Source organism: Manis javanica, unplaced genomic scaffold, assembly GCF_040802235.1.
Source record: "Manis javanica isolate MJ-LG unplaced genomic scaffold, MJ_LKY HiC_scaffold_23, whole genome shotgun sequence".
NCBI classification, from domain to species: Eukaryota; Metazoa; Chordata; class Mammalia; order Pholidota; family Manidae; genus Manis; species Manis javanica.
Window position 1 is genome coordinate 2,428,495 of NW_027332169.1, and position 17,292 is coordinate 2,445,786.

Here is a 17,292-nt window from a genome sequence, read left to right on the forward strand (position 1 = left end):
TTTTCAAAACCAATAAAATACTCATAATTTGAACACATTGCCCAAAGTGCCTAAATTATGTCAGTTAAATTATCATTTTATCTAACAAAATCCAGTTTGCCTTTTTCAAACTCCTAGCATGAACAAAGCCTAATTGCCTACTGTTACAGACTATCATTTCTTCCTTTAAATTTCACAAAAAGCAATACGAAAAAGATTTTAAGTTATAATTGAGAAAGTTTTATATATAATGTATATCTAAAAATACACATGCATGCAAGAATATACACACACACGTATATGTACAAGAATTAATTAACATTCTTGTTCATATTGGCTTACTAAAGAAACAGTTTATTCCCATTAGATTAGATTGCATAACCTTTTTTAAGTAGTGAGTTTTTAATTAAATAGCTTTTCTTTATTTCACTGGGTGTCATCAAAAATTTAAAGTACTCCATTGAACTGCTGTTTCTCTTAAAAATTATGTAATGACTGTAGTTAATCAAATAATTTATACTTAAAAAGAAATAAAACTTTTCTTTCATCTAAAATAATTTTTAAAAGGTTTTTAAATGTTTTAAGTTATTTCATGGAATTTATATGATCTAGGCAAATCCAGTCATATCTGTTTAAAATATACTGAGTTTTAAAATCATAATACCAAATATAGATCCAAGGTATTATAGATGAACCCTAAAGTGAATTGCCTTGCTTCAAAATGCAAAATGTAATTCACTTTCATAAATATTTTTATACGGTATGTACTGACATCAACCATTTTTACCACGTCTCGGTATTTTTATTTTTCTACTTTAATTTATACCATTAAAATTTGAAAAATTCAAGTTGTTTATGGTAAAAGGTTAATGTTTTGCTGTTATATAAAAAACTTGGATAGTATTTAAAATATCTACACACACACATGCACACACACACACACACACACACACACACACACACACACAGACACACACGCGCGCGCGCGTGCAGGATTCTCCCTTAAAGAACACTTAAAAATCTTCTATACTGTTTGGTGCTTTACTACTTATATTATATTGCATTTTCATTTGTTTTCTTCTGCGTACCCTATATCAGGCTTAAGAAAGCTGTTTCTTTTAACATGCATAATTCAATGCTAACAAAATTTGTTAACTTGAATTTCATTTTAAGATTGTGTATTCTGATACATGTTTTTGTTTGATTTCTTAACTAGTGAAAAAAGCTATAGATTTTAAATCTAGAGGTTTTAATGGTTTCCAGGGAACGACAGCAGCAACAAGTTTTCTGTCTGTGAGTGTAACTCCTTTTTTGTTACTTTCTCTCGTGCAAGAGTGAAGTTTGTGGTGTCTGTGTTGGTTGTGTGTGTTTTATTAAAAATGTTCGTGTATTTACCAAATTAACTGCATTAATATCTATATAACATGCATGATTATTATTCAGTATTTTCTTGTATTTAAATGTGCACTGAGTTAATGGATTGATACAGAAAGCTCCCAAACTCAGATTGTTTCGACATATAAAAAACAACAGTAATAAACTTTTAATCTAGAGTGTTGGTAATATTTTAGTTTTATAACTCTAGGATGTGAGATAAAAAAGTGAGTAAAATTCCATAAATTGGTGGTTTCTTACAGGAATTTTTGTGTGAGCATATCTAAATTTCAACAAGTATTTCTGTGAGGAAAATTTTAATAGCAACTTCTCATTTAGAGGAAAAAGGTATTCTTAATTTGAGTTAATTTATCTGAACCCTTTAAATCAATAGTGTTTTATAAGTTAATTAATTTTTGCTTTCTTTTGAAAATCTCACAGAATGGCTTGAAATACATATGTTTATGTATTGCCTCAATATACAATTTTGCCCAACATGCAGGGTTTATACATCATCAGAAATTCATCCATTAATCTCAGATTAAGATCACTAAATTAGAAAATTCATATATATTACCATAAATGGATATAGAATACCTTTGAGAATTATGCATTTTTGTAGAGTAAGTCAATAGCACTTTGTAGAAATCCGCTGCCTTACTGCTCATACACATACATATACTGATTTTGAGAGAAGCCATTCATGACATACATCTGACTTCTAAAATAGCATGTTGATAGAAAGTAAGTTTAGTTGTTGCAAATGATATGTTATTAGATTTTACAGGAATGTGTTTAGCATTGTTATTTTTAGTCAATTCCAAATCATCTGATGAGATGAGCTAATAACTATTTAACAAAAATCGTTTTATGGTAACTTCGTAAGGAAAGGATTATGTGCTAATATTTATATATTAAAAAGTACACGATAGAAATTGAGAAGTTACATCAATTATCAAGAAACAAACTGGGGCATGTATATTATCAAATCTTCTGAAGTATAATAATTAATTTTAAAATGTGATACTTACATTTTGGTATATTCTGAGACTACTAAACTAAACTCAGCAGTTGTCAATAGGAAATTGTTGGTCAAATACAGTTACCTTTTTGGACAGCACTTGAACAGTTAACTTCAAAGTACTTAATTGCAAATTAAGATTTCTTGTTATACTTTTTTTGGTTAAAACATAGTTTCAAATTGATAATGACAGTTTTTAGGGAAAATAAATAATGCTACAGTATGTTTCTCATATATTAACAATTTGATTAGTTATTTTATTTTGAAACACATTTTTTTATAATAGAAAACAGAAACAAAAAGCCATATGAAATTATTTGGACACATCATATTTCATCATGTCAACAATAAATAAAAATATTTGCAGACTTAAACATTAGGGTTACTACCTTTATTTTCTAATATTTTGTCTAATATAGTTATTTTGGAATTCTAAGTAGAATTAGAAGCTGCTACTGTTTCACCCTTTTCTTATTTTGGCTACTCAAATGTCATTTCATATGGTACATGCTTCAAACGTTCAGATGCCCAGGGAAATTCAGTCTGTTTATGTGAAACTATCTAAGATTTATCCTAGCACTAAGATACATGCAACTCTCTATACTTGGCACATTGCCTTAGTGCAAATATATGTTATTTTCGTTGTTCATGTACACGAGTTATGAAGCTCCATAAAAAAAGGAAATTTAGACAACAGTGTGTCTGGGAGTGGAGAGGGAAACCTGACATTTTAAAATACAAATATTTTATTTTTAAATCTTTTATGTTTGCTTTAAAATTGTCAGGACAAAACTTAATGAGACAATAAAAGTCATCAAGAAAACTGTAAATTTACTTCATAATTTTAAAACGAATTTTACACTCATATTTCATGTGAGAGATAAAATACTTTTGATCTTGTTTTATTTTTGAATGTAATATCCCCACTTCAATCTAAGCAAATTATGTAGGCCGAATTTTTATAGTCAAGAATAATAAACCAAAAGCATTTTAAATTTTATTTTCCTCCAATATTTTTCTCAAGCTTTTATTCACTAGTTTCAAAAATATATTCTTTATGGCTGTTTATAGAAAAGGGTTACATTGTTTTAATCATGTCAATATTATATACCTATTACCAAGTAAGTATTCAGTTTTTATCTCTTTGATATAATTTAACACAGAACCAGTTTTAAAAGGAGACAATTGTTATCTCACATTCACCTTTCAAATGTAAAGAAATAAACGCAGCTCATCTTCTTTGAAAAAGTGATCAATTCTACTATCTGAATTGCCAGAAATTAACATAAGCATAGATAATATGAAGCACACACATTGCTAAAGCATGTCTTCCCGCAACAGCAATTTTACAGTTTAACTAAGAAACCTTAATAAGAGATTCAGGATGTTGCAGTAGTGTCCATGGAGAGCGTTTGGTTGTTTAAATGGCTAATTCAGATTATTTTTCCAACTTTCATCCCTGAATTCTAAATAGCCTGTACGCATCCCACCTTATTCTACATAAAGGCACAAGTTTTCCGAGAAACGAAAAAAAGTTATGTTCTTTTATTTTAACAATAAAAGGAATATTTTATTTTTAAAATGCTGAATTTGGTGAACTAGAAAACTTGCAACTTTTCTACTACTCTTCTTGAATATAAAGATGGAATTATAAAAAAATGAGCTTCCCATTATGTATTTTTTATTTCACCTTCTTCAAATTCATACTTACATTCATTCATTATTGTCCGTTCATTTCACAATTTCGTTTGAGCTACATCTCCATGGGAGCACCGTGCTAAACTAAGCAGGTAAAAGAGTGAATAAAATACAATCTCAGCCTGCAAGATTCCAGCATTTTATTGGGAAGCAAAACAAACAAGGCAACTCTGTGAAGAATATAAAGTTAGTATAAAGTAACATTCTGTCCACATCCATGATGTTTGAATTCAAGACCAAAAGTGTTTTATTTTATAAGGTGGAATAAATTTTTTAAATGCACTATTAAAAAATCAAAGAAAGGTAGCTGGATGAGGTAACAGGGATGTGACTTTTGGTCAGAATCTACTTATTTTTATTTTTAGAATGGATTATATGCTGTGTAAAGCTAGAAGCCTCAGGAAACTTGCTAATAATAACAAAATTATATTTTGATGGTGAGTATTTATATAGCTACTGTATTTAAGCTGGAACACACAAAAATATGGTCAATTTATTAAGGTTACGGTAACATTTGACAGACACATGTAATAAAGATACGGCACCTCAGTGATGTAAGAAAGGACAATTCATTTAATTTTTAAAATCCAATACGTACTTCCCTCCTCTCTTTTTCCCACAGACATGTGGGGTAAATGACTAATAGTGAATGAGTAAATAATGATGATGATGATGATAAAATATCCTTAAATATTAGGGAAAAAACGGTATTCAAGGGGCAGCATCTTGTCCGGGAAAATAAACTTTTAAATAGTACTCCTGTTCTTACCACTCTGTAAGTTAAATTCAAACTTTTAAAAATAAAAGTGATAAATCTAGCCACTTGCTTGAATGATGTTATGGAGTGAGAGCAGCTGATTGAATGAATACTAACTTCATTTGTATGTCTTGACATCACTTGCTGAGGGCAGTTGTGAAATAACTGAACATTAGAAAAATAAGAGATTACATGCACTTTGTTCTTTACTTTTATTTTAAATGGTTTCAGTTAAGGAACATTAAGTGCACATATATAGATACTATCCTGTTATCTTTACATTTCAACTTGGGAGGTCTTTCCTCTCTTGTAGATGTCCATAAGCAGTGGTTTAAAGGACATGTACAAATAGACGAAAGTAATGTCGCAATTAGAATTGTAAGAACTGGGATTAAGTAAATGAAAATGGTGGACATTGTGAATGTGCTCTATATTTTAAGGCAAAATGTTTGGAAAAGAGAATTAACTAGTGATGCTCTTTTCCCTGGCTGAGATTTCTGGACAGGATGTAAGGCTCAGGGGTTAAGAGTAGAATTTCTTGAACCAGGCTGCCCAAGGTTTAAACTTAGACTAAGGCACTAACTAGCAATATGACTTTGGAGGCACTTTTTAACCTCTCTAGTCCTCAGTCTTCCCACCTATAGGAAATGTGTAATAATAATAGCTACTTTAAGATTGTTGTGAAGATTATAAATGGGTACATGTTAAGGATGTAGAATAGTTCCTGACACATAGTACTACATAAGTGTATGCTATTATTGAAATTCATATTAACCTTAGCTTGATTTTTGAGGCTCTGATAAAATAAAAAAAAATGAAATTTTATTACTTTTGTTTACTAATATATTGAAAGACCACCTTTATCTTAACCTATAATCTGTGGTGTAGATTATAATAAAGTAGGTAAGCCTAGGTTGCGCCATTGTTCCTCATCTCTGTCCTATGTAAAAAAGCCACATTTTAATAACATTCACCACAATATTTTAAAAAATCTATTTAAAATAGTAAAAAAGTGCTTCCCGTAGTAAATACCCAATTCATTGAAAACAGTATACCAGATATTGTTGTTTCTCAAACAACTAGAACATATTTGCTAAGAAATCACTAACCCCTATCTATGCATGTGGGCATATTAAAATATTTATAAGTTTTCCCTTTATCAAATATATCTCTTTGTATATATGAGCAAGGAATGTGAAACTATTAATTTATAACACAAACTAATTTAAAAATTAAATATAAAACTGTCCATTTTCTGTAAAAAGAGAGATTTGAATAACTGGGAAAGTGATAGATCATATTTTACAAAACGTGGAACTTGAGCTGAGTCTTGAAAATTAGGTGGGATTTTGACAGCTAAAGGGGAAGAAAGAGAAACCCTGGAAGCAGGGAGAAAATAAAGCAAGCCCGGAATGAGCATGGCAGCCCATGAAAATGCAGAAAGATGAGGAATCCTGCAGACTTCAGTAGTAAGTGTATCTTGGTGGCTAGTAGAAAAGATAATTGTTATACTATAAATGCTAGTAGAAAATATAATTGTTATACTATAAATCTAGAATTGTATGAGATTTGAACAGTCGTAAAAGTAGTGTTTGAGGAAGTTTAGTTCTCCTTTAGTTCTCAAGATGGATTGGAGGTGAACGATAAAAGAGTCAAAAAAGCATCAGTAATGAGGTTATATCTACGCTTCCCAATGCAATAACACTGGGAAATTTGGTGGGATTATCCAGAAGTTCATTAAAGGAAGAAGAAAGGAGCTTAACAAAAGATGACAAAATCATAGATGGAAAGTTATTAGCAAAGATGTGATCTTTCAAGACTTGAGGGAAATATAAAATAAGTAGAACTGTGGGTCAGGGCCTTTGAATTTGTCCACTCTGTGTCATAACATCCAAAGGAAGAGAGTGCCCAAGGTACAAACAAGCACACAAAAAACAGAATGGTAAAGAGGAATTAAATAGCAAGTCGGCAGACCAAAGAAGAAAAGTTGTCATTTGTTTTGTACGGATCGGTGAATATGTAATAAAGTTAACAATTAAAGTACTGCTGGCAATACTTAGGAAAGCTGTTTTTATAGAATGAGGGGCATAAATACAAAGTTTCATGTCCAAATGAAAATATGACAACTTTACCAGAGCCATGCCTCCTGGGCCATCTGCTGGTGGTTCTGTTGCTATGTGACAAATACCGACCAATCTGAACTAAATGATGCTGGGATACAGTGTTTATCAATGTTGATTTACATTAGAATAACCTTAGGATTATTAACAAACAAAACAAACATATTTTTTTAAAAAAACCCTGATGTCCCGTGTCCCACCCTAGCATAATTGCATTAGAATTTCTGTGGTAGAAGTAGGCCTTTTTGCTCTTTAAGGAAAACTCCTCAAGTGATTCTAATCCACACTGCAGGACACGAACCATTGCAATATTTATTTATTTCATCCTCTACAGTCTCCAATCAGGTATATTTGTTTCTTAAGAGTAGATGAGTTGATGAGGAGCAAAATAGAATTATTCTCCAGTTCACTGTTACATTGAAGTTATGAAACAGTATCACTCGGATATTTCAAAACTATCTGGTTTAATAATCTTCCCACTAAAAAAATTGACCTTGAGGATTTCGTTTTCCACCGTGCTCATATTCATGGAAAAAATTAATCTTTCATCAACTGTGTATTCTGAAAAAATTGCGGAAAACATGTACAATGGCTAAGCAAATCATTGTTATGGAAATTGTTTGATGGTAAAGTCATTATTTTGCTTTTCAGTATTATATCATAATTCAATGGAATGTTGGTCATTTGCACCATAGTTTTACTTTGACAGTAGCAGACCAAGGTGTTCTACTATATGCTAGATGAGAAGTGCTAATAGTTTTAAACTATTTCCATAGGGTCTTATTTTTCTACTGCAACTTAAAAATAACAGGTGCCCAAATGACACTATTGTAACTGTTGGTGACTTCTGTACTGCTAGTAATTAATAGAAACTTTGGGACTGATACCCTGGGAACATGTTTCCCAAGATTTCATAGTTTATATAGTAATAAAATAAGGCATTACCTGTTTATGTGTTAATAGAATAGCATGTAGTTTCATGTGAACATCAAACTTATTTTCCTATAGTCCACAAATAGAAAAAATGTTTAGTCTTCATTTTTAGGTAGCAAAATTATATTTTAACTGTGTATAAACTAATTATCATAATCAATATATACAAGAATATATTTTATGTAAATGTTTAAATTGAAGTTATCCGTAATTTTCTAATAACATGTTTTTTTCCTCTCTTATTTTTTCTTGTTGTTACAGTAAATGTGGGTGGTATTAAAACAGCTCCCAATTTATGCCCAGTTCCAGGAGAACCAGAAAATGGGAAGAGAGTTGGATCAGATTTTAGGTAATATTTTAAATTGTTTATTTCACTCTTTATTTTCTTAAAGTGTAGTTTAAATTTTAAAAATAACCAGCAATGTGGAGATGAAGACCTGGTTATGTAAAACTGTGGCAGACAGATTCCATCGATGTTACTGTTAATAGTAACTCATTATTTTAAAGTGTCTGATTAAATATCAGTGTTTTTAGTAGTAATATTTTGTAGACTACAATGTGGCAAGCAATTTACTAAGTGGTATTTACATGTCTTGCTTATTCATTATGAAGTCCCATATGGAATTTATTACATTATATTGACATACAAATAAGAAAACTGAAGGATATACAGAGCTAATAATTTGACGGAACTGGAATTTGAAGTCATTACTTGTCATTCCAAAATCTGACTTCTAAACACTCTATTACATTATGCTTTGAAGTAAAACTTCATTTAAATCCCATCTTTCCCATAAAGTATCTTGTCTTCTCCAAGGGTTTGTTTCCTATGATCTAAAAATGAGGATAATAATACTTATCTTGCAAGGGTTGAGAGGAAGATAACATGCGATAATATACACTTGGTAGAATCACAGAGCTTGAGACAGTATAGGTATTCAATTAATGCTAGTATCTATTATAGTATGATATACAAAATATTATAAAATAATTACAATTAGGATAAATGTTAATACTTGCTACAAGAGCTTTACAAAATATGTTTTTTTCAAAAAGATATGGTTAATTGGAAATAGACTATACAATAGTAATATAATGAGTTAAATTATCTTCAATTGTAGTGGATTTTAACTCATAAGATCATCTTACAGTTATATTGCTTGCACCATGGTAGATGTTAGACATCAAAATGCTCACAGTTGGACTAAAATATGATGTTGTCATCATAGTTTAAGTAATGTGAAATGTTATGGACAAAAAAGGAAGTATGGTATTTTTAGAGGTGAGGAGATGAGGTCACAGAAGTTTAGTATTTAGCTAAGAGGTGAAGGATGATTAGAATCTGGTACAGATAGGAAGAAAAATACAGAGAAATACATTTATATACTTGTACATTCATTATCTACATTATATTGTTTAACCTGTTATGAGGCTGACCTTGTACTAGGAACAAATAAAACACCCAAGTCCAGGCATACTGCTTGCCACTCCACATAGTTCTTAGGATTTAATGTCAGAAAAGACAATGTACAGTGTGCACATGTTCATTAATTAATGACATAGCTAATTTATCAATTAAGTAAATGAACACATGCAGATGTAGTCACAAATTTATGAAAGTACTCTGAAGTCAAAACACAAAATTATAAAAGAAACTTCTGTGAGAAAGAATGAAAATATCAGTGTAGGAATCCACCCAATTTAAGAAGAACTGCCCTCTCATATATCCCAGACAGATTTTACGCATCTAGCCTACAGTGAAGGAAGAGCCTCACATTGAGCATGATCTTGAATAGCTGTTCCAGGAAAGCAAAGATAAGTGAGCCTAAATTACAGAAAGTAAATGGGAGTAAAGCATAGAATAAAGTTTAGAAGATAAGGAGAAACCAGATCTCTTCTGCAGAGAAAGCAAATTGGCAGCCATTCAGCCTGATCCGGACAGAAGATATGTTTTCTTTAAAGCACACAGTGCTTTTTTTAAATTTTTTAATGGGACAACATTTAAAATTACAGGGGATTTCACAAACACACACACACACACACACACACACACACGCACACACACACACACACACACACACTCAAACAAACACACAGATTTTATATCCCTTGTTAGATTTGGAAGTTGCAACTGATACACCTCCAAGGCAACATCTGCTGGAAACAACTCACAGCCCCTCGGGGGCTGAGAAAGCTCTCGCTGGTGCATCATGGTTGCCCCTAGGCTACTGCAGTCATTCAGGTCGCCCACCTGTTATGGGAAGCTCCGAAGCGTTGTAGGAGAGTGACCTGATCCAACATATATTTCAGTAGATCATGCTTTATAGTTTATATAGATGGATCAATGAAAACAGAAGTGGTAGTTAGAAGGCTACGACAGCTGTCTACGTGTAAGATGCAAGAGGCTTGGTGATGGCAGTGAACTAGACAGATTCAAGGTATCTTTTAAAGACAAAATTCTCAGCTACCTATGCTAATTCAATATGGAGAGAAAAAAAAAAGAAATGAAGGATGATCCCTAATTTTCTAACTTGAGCATCTTGAGAATGTAGTGATTATATTTAATTAAATGTGGAAGTCTAGAGACTTGAGGAGAAGAATCAAGAGTTCATTTTTGAGACTGTAAACTTCAAAGGTCTTTGGATATTTCCAAGTGGTAGTTCAGTCCATAGTTGAACACAATTGAAATTCAGGGAAAACATGGGATCATCAGTGTGTAGATATCATAAATTGTAGCAACATGGCTAGGTAACATCATTTTGACTATGTAAGTAGGAAAGAACCTGTGACATAGTCCCAAAGATCTATGCTACTTGAGGACATGATGGAATTCAAGGAGCTATCAAATCAGTGCTCGTGAGTGGCAAGATATTTGGAGTGAGTGAAGTGAAGGAAGGAAGTCCTTTAAAGGGGCTCAAGGACTGTTGGATACTATTGGAAAATTAGGACTGATAAAGACAAAATAATATCTCTTAAATTTGACAACGTGAAAGTTGTTGGCAAGAATGATGTCATCAGAGAGAAGTTGAGACTAATTAAAATAGGCGGAAGAGTGAGTAGTAACAGTTCAGACAATTAACAACTTTGGAACAACAAATTATATAAATGATATTAATAGGGAAGTTCTTCAGTCATAGGAACTCAAGAGAAATTTTATTCTTAAAGATACAAGAAACCAGAGTATGTTTACTGATTGATGCAAATGGTCCTATAAAGAAGAAAACATTAATGATAAGAAGGAGAGGGTATAAGCAAAGAACATGGTTTTGTAGGAGAAAATAGTGAGGATACCAAAGACAGGTAAAATGAAATTATTCTTACTGTAACAGGAATCAAGACAGAGAAGTAGACAGGAGATGCTACGAAACTTGCAGATTTTGTATTGTAAAACTGCAGTTTTAATACTTATTTTTAGTTTCCAAATATCACACAGATCATACAGTATTTGGTTTTCTCTGTCTGACTTGTATCACTTGGTATGATGCCCTCTAGGACCATTCATGTTGTTGCAAATGTCAAGATTTCACCTTTTTATAGCTGAATAATATTCCATAGAACATATATAACACTTCCCACTTACCCATTCATCTGTCAATGGACATACAGGTTGTTTTCATATCATGGTTATTGTAAGTAATGCTGCAATGAATGTGGAGGTGCAGATATGTTTTTGAGTTGGTGTTTTCATTTTCCTTGGATATATACCCAAAAGTGGAATTGCTGGTTCATATGGTAGTTCTACTTTTAAATTTATGAGGAGTCCCTAAGCTGTGCTCTCTTGTGCACATATCCTTGCCAACACTTATTATCTCTTGTCTAGTCTTTTGCTTTTTTATTAAAGTGTCATTGATATGCAATTCATATTGGTTCCAAATGTACAACACAGCGGTTCAACAGTTAGTCATATTATTAAATCCTCACCTCTTCTAGTGTGGTTACTGTCTATCAACGTGGAAAGATGTTACAGAATCATTGACTATGTTCTCCATGCTGCACTATCATCCCTGTGACCAACTGATAATTGTGATTCTGAATCATTGTGCCCCTTTATCTGCCTCCCTCTTCCCCACCACCCACACCAACCCCTCCCCCTCGGTAACCACTAGTCACTTCTCAGTGCCCGAGTCTACTGCTGTTTTGTTCCCTCTATTTTGCTTTGTTTTTATATTCCACAAATAAGCCAAATACATATGATGAGCAATAATACCATCTAGATCCATCCACGTTGTTGCAATGGCAGGATTTCTTTTACTTTTATGGCTGAATAATATTCCATTGTGTATAGGTACCACATCATCTTTATCCATTCACCTATTGATGGCTACTTAGCTTTCTTCCATGTGTTGGATATTGCAAATAGTGTGGTGATAAACATAGGGGTACATATATCTTTACAACTCAGAGATTTTTTTTTCTTAAGGGAAATTCCTAGAAGTGGTATTACTGAACTGAGAGGTATTTATATTTTTAGTTTTTTAAGGAACCTCCATATGGCTTTCCACAGCAGTTGCTCCAATTTACATTCCCACCAACAGTGTAGGAGGGTTCACCTTTCTCTGCATCCTCACCAACATTTTTTATTTCTTGTTTTTTGGATAGTGGCCATTGTGAGATGATTTCTTGTGTGGTTTTGATTTGAATTTCCCTGATGATTAACAAGGTGGAGCATATTTTCATGTGCCTGTTGCCCATCCATATTTCTTCTTTGGAGAAATGTCTGTTCATATCCTCTGCCTGTCTTTTTTAATCAGGTTATTTGTTTTTAGAGTGTTGATGTGTATGAGTTCTTCATATATTTTGGATGTTAACCCCTTATCAGATGAGTCATTTACAAATATATTCTCCCATACTGTGGGGTGCCTTTTTGTTCTGCTGATGGTGTCTTTTGCTGTATAGAAGCTTTTTCAGTTTGATACAGTCCCACTTGTTCATGTTTGATTTTGTTTTCCTTGCCTGAGGAGATGTGTCCAGGAAAAAAATTGCTCTTGCTTATGTTTAAGAGATTTTTGCCTACGTTTTCTGATAAGATTTTTATGGTTCCATGACTGAACTTGGGTCTTTGGTCCATTTTGAGATTGTATTTGTGTATGGAGTTCAATAATAATCCAGTTTCATTCTCTTACATGTAGTTGTCCTGTTTTTCCAACACCAGTTGTTGAAGAGGCTGTCTTTTCCCCATTGTATTTTAAATGGCCATAGATGTGTGAGTTTATATGTGGGCTCTCTTTTCTGTTACACTGATCTATGGGTCTGTTCTTGCGCTGATACCAAACTGTTTTGCTTACTGTAGCTTTGTGGTAGAGCTTGAAGTCAGAGAGCATAATCGCCCAGCTTTGTTCTTCTTCCTTAGAATTGCTTTGGCCATTCGGTGTCTGTTGTGTTTCCATGTGAATTTTTGAACTATTTGTTCTAGTTAATTGAAAAATGCTATTGTTATTTTGATAGGCATTGCACTGAGTCTGTAAATTGCTTTGGGCAGGATGGCCATTTTGACAATATTAATTCCTCCTATCCATGAGCATGGGATAGATTTCCATTTCGTTGGAAGTTTTTTGGGAGTTCTTTTTGTTTTTTAATTACCAATTCAATTTTATTGCTGGGAATTGGTCTGTTCAGATTTTCTGTTTCTTCTTGGGTCAATGTTGGAAAGTTGTATTTTTCTACAAAGTTGTCCAGTTCCTAGGTGTCCAATTTATTGGCATGTTATTTTTCATAGTATTCTCTAATAATTCTTTGCATTTCTGTGGTATCCATTGTGATTATTCCTCCTTCATTTCTGATTTGTTTGTACTCTCTCTCTCTTTCTCTTGATAAGTTAGGCCAGCGATTCATCTATTTTCTTTATTTTCTCAAAGAACCAGCTCCATGATTGTTTTCGATTGTTTTATTCTTCTCTATTTCATCTATTTCTCTTCTGATATTTATTATGTCCCTCCTTCTCCTTATTTGGGGCCTCGTTTGTTCTTTTTCAAGTTTCTTTTATTGTGATTTTATACTGTTTGTTTGGGATTGTTCTTGTTTCTTGTGGTAAGCTTGTATTGCTATGTATTTTCCTTTTAGGACCGCATTCACAGTGTCTCACAGATTTTAGGCTGTTGAATTTTTGTTTTCATTTGTCTCTATGCATTGCTTGCTTTCTGTTTTAATTTTTTCATTCATCCATTGATTATTTAGAAGCATGTTGTTTAGCCTCCATGTGTTTACTATTTGCCTTTTTGATAATCGTTAACCTATCAGGTGTGAAGTGGTTTCTCACTGTAGTTTTGACTTACATTTCCCTGATGAGTGATGTTGAGCAGCTTCTCATGGACCTATTGGCCATCTGAGTGTCTCCTTTAGGAAAATATATATTTTGATGCTCTGCCAGTTTATTAATTTGATTGATTGTTTTTCTATTGAGCTGCATGAATTCTTTATATATTTTGGTGGTTTTAGTGTTTATTTTTTAATTGAGATGCATACAATGAAATGCACAAATCTTACTGCACTGCTTACTGAATTTTGACATATATATATACACTCATTTAACCATTGCCCAGACCAAGACATCAAACATTCTCACTGATTACCACTGCTTCACTCTTTTTACCCATCTCTCACCCCTCTGACAGCCACTAGGCTATTCTCTGTGTTTGAGTAAATTTATGTGTTTTTCTGTTTCATTTTTTTAGATTCCACATGTAAGTGAAATCATATGGTGTCTATCTTTCTCTGACTTACTTCAGTTAGCATAATACTCTGTAGGTCCACCCATGTCACAAATAGCAATATTTCATCCTTTTTGTGGTTGACTAATATTCCAACGTATATAGGTACCAAGTCTTCCTTATCCATTCATTTCTCCATGGACCTTTAGGTTGATTTCATATTTTGGATATTATAAATAATGCAGTGGTACACATAGGAGTACATACATCTTTTCAAAATAGTGATTTTTGCTTTCTTCAACTAAATTCCCAGAACTGGAATTTCTGGGCTATGTGGTATTTCTACTTTCATTTTTTCCATATTGTTTTCTGTACTGACTGTACCAGTTTACATATCAACTAACAGTATAGAGGTGTTCCCTTTCCTCCACATACTTGGTAACACTTACTGTTTCTTGTCTTATTGAAAGTAGCCACTCTGATCGTTGTAAGGTGGTATCGCATTGTGGTTTTGATCTGTATTTCCCTGATTATTAGTGACGTTGAGAATCTTTTCATGTGTTTGTGGCCATCTGTAGGTCTTCTTTGGAAAAATGTCTATTCAGGTCTTCTGCCCATTTTTTAAATGAGATTATTTGTTACTTTGTTGTTGTGCTGTATGAGTTCTTTATATATTTTGAGTATTAGACCCTTATCAGATACATCATTTCAAAACTACATTCTACTATTCTGTAGGTCACCTGTTTATTTTGTTGATGCTTTACTTTGCTGTGAAGAAGCTTTTTAGTTTGATATAGTCCCTCTTGTTTGTTTATGCCTGTTTCCTTTGCCTAGGGAGACATATTCAGGAAAAAATTGCTAATACCAATGTTGAAGAGTTCACAGTCTGTTTTCTTCTAGGAGTTTTGTGGTTTCAGGCCTTACATTTAATCTTTAATATATTTTGAATTAGTTTTTGTTTGTGGTGTAAAATAATGGCCCAGTTTCATTCTTTTGCATGTCCAATTTTCCAGTACCATTTTTTTGAAGAGATTATGCTTTTCCCATTGTACATTTTTGGCTCTGTTTTTTGTAAGCTCATTTACCTTATATGTGTTGGTTTTTTTCTGAACTCCTGTTCCATTGATCTGTGCGTCTATTTTTATGCCAATACCATACTGTTTTAGTTATTATTGCTTTGTAATTTAGTCTAAAAGCAGAGAATGTGATGCCTTCAGCTTTATTCTTCTTTCTTAAGATTGCTTTGGCTATTCATGGTCTTTTGTTTTTCCATACAAATTCCAGGATTGTTCTTTTCTGTTCCTGTTAAAAATGCCTGTAGAATTTTGATAGTAATTGCATTCCATCTGTAGTTTGCTTTGGGTAGTCTGGACATTTGAACAATATTCTTCCAACACAGGAGCACAGAATATATTTTTTATTTAGCTGTCTTTCCTTTGATTTCTTTCACTAACGTCTTATAGTATTCACCTCTTTGGTTAAATATACATCTACATACTTTATTCTTTCTTATTCATTTACAAGTAGTACTATTTTCTCTTTTTCTAATAGTTCCTTGTGAGTGTACAGAAATACAACTGTTTCAGTGAATTGATTTTGGATCCTGAAACCTTATTGAATTTGCTTATTAGTTCTAACAGCTTTTTTGTTAAAGTTTTTAGGATTGTCCTATACAGGTATACCTCAGAGCTATTTGGGTTCAATTCCAGACCAACATAATAAAGCAAATATCACAATTAACTTATTCCAATGAATTCTTTGGTTTCCCAGCGTATTCGAAAGATATGTATACATAATACTGTAGTTTAGTTAGTGGGCAGTAGCATTACATACAATGTGCATATGTTAATTAAGCACACACAGATACACACACAGACACACCCACCCACCCACACACACACACACACCCACGCACACACACACGCACACACACACACATATATATATATATGTATGTATACACACATATGTAGAGCAGAACCACTAATGTTTGCTAAATTGATGCTGTTTGCCACGGCTGGGCAGTGCCCATAATCTGGGGTGGACTTTGCAAGAGCAGCACTGTTGCCTGGAGATTCCATGAAATCACACTGGTGCCTGTTTCCTAGGTACAGAGTGTCTATGGTGTGTGGCTCAGATTCCCACTTCAGAGCCTGGTGCCCTTGCGTGTGTATGACTTCGGTGAGGTGCGTGCTGACCCCCTTGACTGTACAGGAATATGGAAACCATATCCAAGGTACTGTGGGTTTCTTTCTATTTTGGTGTCAGTTCTAAACATTTACATGAGCAACATTATGGTTACTAGACTCCCTCCATCATTAAGTCCCCACCACATACCCCATAAGACTCATTGTCTTTCAGCCCATTAATATGCTGTAGAATCATTACTTGTCTTCTCTGAGGTATCCTGCTCTCCCCGTGCCCCCATCCCCGGCCACATTGTGTATGCTATTTTATTGCCCCCTTTCCCCCTTTTCACTCCATTCTCACCCTTGCTCCCAAATCTCTTGCCCTGTGGTAACTGCTATAGTCAATTCTTGGGTTCTGTGAGACTACTGCTGTCCTGTTCCTTCAGGTTTTTCTTTGCTCTTACACTCCATGGATGAGTGAACTCACTTGATACTTGTCTTTCTCAGCCTGGCTTATTTCACTGAGCATAATACTCTCTAGCTACATTCAGCAGCATAGATATTTTAACATACATTATCAACAATATCTCAAGTTATCATGGTGTTTAACTTCATTCACAAAAACAAACTGTTC

The 17,292-nt window shown here is 33.2% G+C and overlaps 1 protein-coding gene across 1 annotated transcript in view; it reads left to right on the forward strand.

Annotated features, from left to right (window-relative positions):
• LOC140847595 (uncharacterized) overlaps positions 1 to 17,292 on the forward strand; it is an 86,543-nt gene that overhangs the window by 4,190 nt on the left and 65,061 nt on the right. The window contains exon 2 of the mRNA XM_073228282.1: positions 8,144 to 8,231. Within this exon, the coding sequence (XP_073084383.1) occupies positions 8,144 to 8,231 (88 nt within the window). The remainder of the gene's footprint in view (positions 1 to 8,143; positions 8,232 to 17,292) is intronic.